Source organism: Malania oleifera, chromosome 7 (genome assembly GCF_029873635.1).
Source record: "Malania oleifera isolate guangnan ecotype guangnan chromosome 7, ASM2987363v1, whole genome shotgun sequence".
Lineage (NCBI taxonomy): Eukaryota > Viridiplantae > Streptophyta > Magnoliopsida > Santalales > Ximeniaceae > Malania > Malania oleifera.
Window position 1 is genome coordinate 58,860,150 of NC_080423.1, and position 3,925 is coordinate 58,864,074.

Sequence of the window (3,925 nt, forward strand, 5' to 3'; positions counted from 1 at the left end):
CTTAAAATACCAAAAAAAAAAAAAAAAAAAAAAAAACAAAAAATTCTTAAATTGAGGGTATCTATGACTTGTTAAAAAATAACGTTAATATTTTTTGAGGTTTAGAACTCATTCATTATGTCAACTTTTTATAGGGATGTTTCAAGTTTCAATGATTAAGATTAACTTTATACATTTCAGCATATTGTCAATAAAACTATACCATGAAATCCATTAAATAAAATGGGATGTATGCACTTTTTTTTTTTTATGTTAAATATACCATGCATGTGAAATTAATCTTTGATTTTAGAGTGGCAAAGTAAAATTTGAGTTATCAAAGTTATTTCGTTGTATGGAATTTGGCCCATTTTCTCATTGATCAAAGGGTACGAAATAAATCATAATAATTTTTTAAAAAAGTATACCATTTAAAATTAATATCAAATTTTTTTCCCCATCCTCAGCTCTATCCTTATCCCCTAAGTACAACGTTTGAATAAATAGAGAACAATCTCATTGTTCACTACTTATTTTTTAGCACTTTTTTTTAGTAAGTTGCTGATACAAAAATAGAGAGGTGATGTAAATGAATTTTCAGTACTTCATAATATTTTCTTGAATTTTGTTAAATTAATTTTGTTTTGTGAATTTTTCATAACTTATAGTTTTCAATATTTTTCAATGGTAAGAACCTTTAAGTTCACATGTTGGAACTCGCACTAAAGTTCAGTCGAGTAATAACTTTGTATTCGCTTTGAAAATCCATTTCTATTTAACAATTTAACCAAACCATAGATTTATAATTTTATGGAGCTTTAATACAAATCTAAGTTATAATTTATGGAATTTTAACACAAATCTAAGTGTTTGGAATCCTAAGTGAATTCTAAATCCATGCATCCAAATGCTACTTGAGTGATTACTCGCAAGCATTGCTTTGACAATATATTTTATATTTTATTATGGATTGGACAATGTTTATTCATACGATATTTGCCTTGATTATTTCCTTTTATTTTAAAATTGTGCAATATGAATGTATAAAAATTTATGATTGACAGATGGTTGCAGGCGAATCAGAAAGCTGCAAATAATAAGAAAATATTTGTTGGAGAAACTGTAAGAATTGAGACCAACAATTATTTGCAAACAACAACTTTTTCAACATAAGGGAATGTTGAAAATAATTTTTTTATAAAAACAATATCAACAAAAAATGTTGAAAATAATGTGTACTTTTTAAGCGGTTAAAAAAATATCAATTTAGCTTCTTTAGATTTCATATCTCTTGAAAATAAGTAATGTGAGACTCTAGTGATAGTTGAGAAACTTCTTACTAATATGTAAAATTCATCAATAAAAAGTGATCATTCGTAGGCAGTTCTATTAGCAAAATTTTTTTTCGAGACATTTATATTTTTCAACTATCAATTTAATCATAAAAAATATAACATTTTGTTGAAGATTAAACTTGAGAACAGTGGGACGGTGGCAGCAAAAATTTGACTGCAGAAGCTTCATCAACCGGCAGCCCACCTCCATTGAAGTTAAGCAAGATTTGGCCACCAACCTTACCAAACCAGCCACAATCGTTGAAGTTTAAATTCCCACCATTATTGATTATTTGGTTTCTGTAATTGCTATAAATAGGTGAGTATGTGTGCATTGTAAGTGTGGTGTGTTGAGAGTTGAAAGCCAGTGAGTGAGCGAGAGATTTTGTTGTTTGAATTCCTCTGTATTATTTTTCAGATTGAAATATACTTGTTTGGTATTTATCCTCACTGAGTTTCAGTCACATCCAGTGACTGAGTGTTCTTCTCCACCCATCACATTTGACAACTTTTAATTTAAGATCTTTTTATAAAAATGGTATGTTAAAAATGTATTAGTGAATTTTTGTTGGAAATCTTGGATTAGAAGCTTAAAAGGACCAAAAAAAGAATATAAAATAATTGAGGAATTGTCTCATTTTTATAGTTTTAATTTAGCGATCCTACATTGAATCAAAAATGGGAAAAAAAAAAATAAAATAATTACGTTGTGTAGCACTTGGTTCAAGTTCAAAGTATATTAAGGATTAATTAAATAAATCAAAAATATAATACCTAAAGTCATTCCAGTTTGAACTTCATCTCCTTTTGTTCTAACATACTTTTAAAATTTAAATAAATTAAAAACAAGGGAGATGCCAATTAAAATTAAATCTAAAAAGAAACGAACATGACTTGTTGATATAGATGAAGCACCAAGTTCCAAAAAAATAAAAAGCTAAAACTAATTATAAAAATTAAAAAAAAATCCCACAAAAAAATTAACTATTCGATTGGAAACCCCCATTGATGAGTTGAAGAAAAGCTCGTCTGTGAGGCGACCCCCAGTGCCCCCAACTGATGATGAGGAGCATAGGGTGGTGGCTGCGAGTGCGAGGACACCCCCACCCCCAAGTGATGATGAGAAGCAGCCCCATGCGGCACTGTCGGTGAGTGCTGCCAAGGCGACACCCCCAACCCCAACGACGTCGTTGCCGGAGACAGCGCTGCGTAAGGCAGCATCGGCTGCACGCTGCCCGCTCCATAGTAGTACATCGACGGGACCGCGGACGACAGCGTTGAACTGCTACTGCTGCCGATGTTAAGTACCATGTTCTCTCCTATGAGCATCCTGGCTCCTGTCGGATCGTAATAATTGTAATACTGCCCGTCGCCGCAATCCGCCGTCAACTGATCAACGTTACCGTAGTAACCGACATCGTTCATCATCATCCGCCCCATCGCCGAAGGATTTACGATGCTACTCATATGATCAAACGTCGGATGATGATGGTGCAGAAGCATCTGATGGTGTTGATGAGGCAGTAGTAATTGATCGGAGTTGTAATACTGGGCCATTAGGACTGGGTCAACCGTCGGAAGAGGAACGATCGTCTGGTGATCGTCGTTATGAGTAGTAGTAGCAGCAGCAGTAAGAACAGCAGCTTCTAGCGACGACGGTGATTCCTGCTGCTGAAGGTTCGTGTTCCTACTCGACGTCGCACCAATTGCCTTCAAGAACTCAATTCTTCTCCTCACGTCTTCAAGCTTGTTCCCCAAGAAAAAGCCGAGTTGACTCAGTTCAGCCAGGGCGATTATCCGGCGTACTTTGGCCAGCTGTTCGTCAACCTTCTTCTTTCGGTCCTTGTAGAAGTCGGTCAGGTTGGAGGTCCGGCGGCCGCGCTCTTCCTTTGTATGGACTTTGTAGTCCATGATCACTTTCCGGACATCGTCGGCGTTCTCAGGCCATATCTCCGGCTCCACAGGCGGCGGTGGGTTCTCCTCGTGCTGCATCTGTTTGTGTTTGGGTGCTCCTCCGCCGTATATTATCATGCAGCCTTCGACGCCGCATAGGATTGTGAACTCGCTTAATTTCTTCATCAGTCCTTTTTTCCTCTTTTGAAAGGTCACGTTCCGAGATTTCTCCTTGGGTATCAGCTCTAGGTTCAGTTTTGCATGCCCCATCTTCTTGTCACCGATCTAACCCAACAGAGAGTACCCCGCCACGCGTACGATAGCTTGAGAGCGTCCGTCACTGCAAAAAGGGCGTAGAGAGGAGCTTCGTGGAGAGAGAGTGGGAGGAGGGAGAGTCGGCTGCACGATAAAGGGATTCTCGCTTTTAGGTCTGGCTTTTAGTGCTAATTTTGTGTGTGAGAGAGAGAGAGAGTAGCGAGGGAGTGAGAGTTTTTTCCGATTTTAATTAAAATTACTTGACAAATAAAACTTTATTTCCCGAATTGATTTGTCTCCTAAAACGCTGTTGAAATAGTATTTTTTACACGTTCCATCCAAGTGTCAAGAGGCCCTTTTTTGTTAATAAAGTTTTATTATATTATAAAATAAAATTTTCCCTATTTTATTTAAATTAAAAGGTAAGATACTATTAGGGATACAAGAGAAGTAAACGGACATAA

The 3,925-nt window shown here is 36.2% G+C and overlaps 1 protein-coding gene across 1 annotated transcript; it reads right to left on the bottom strand.

Annotated features, from left to right (window-relative positions):
- Positions 1-2,297: 2,297 nt before the first annotated feature.
- Positions 2,298-3,522, bottom strand: LOC131160854 (MADS-box protein FBP24-like). The gene has a single exon (XM_058116735.1). The coding sequence runs from the start codon at positions 3,474-3,476 to the stop codon at positions 2,298-2,300; it is 1,179 nt and encodes a 392-aa protein (XP_057972718.1). The 5' UTR covers positions 3,477-3,522.
- Between the last annotated feature and the right edge of the window lie 403 nt (positions 3,523-3,925).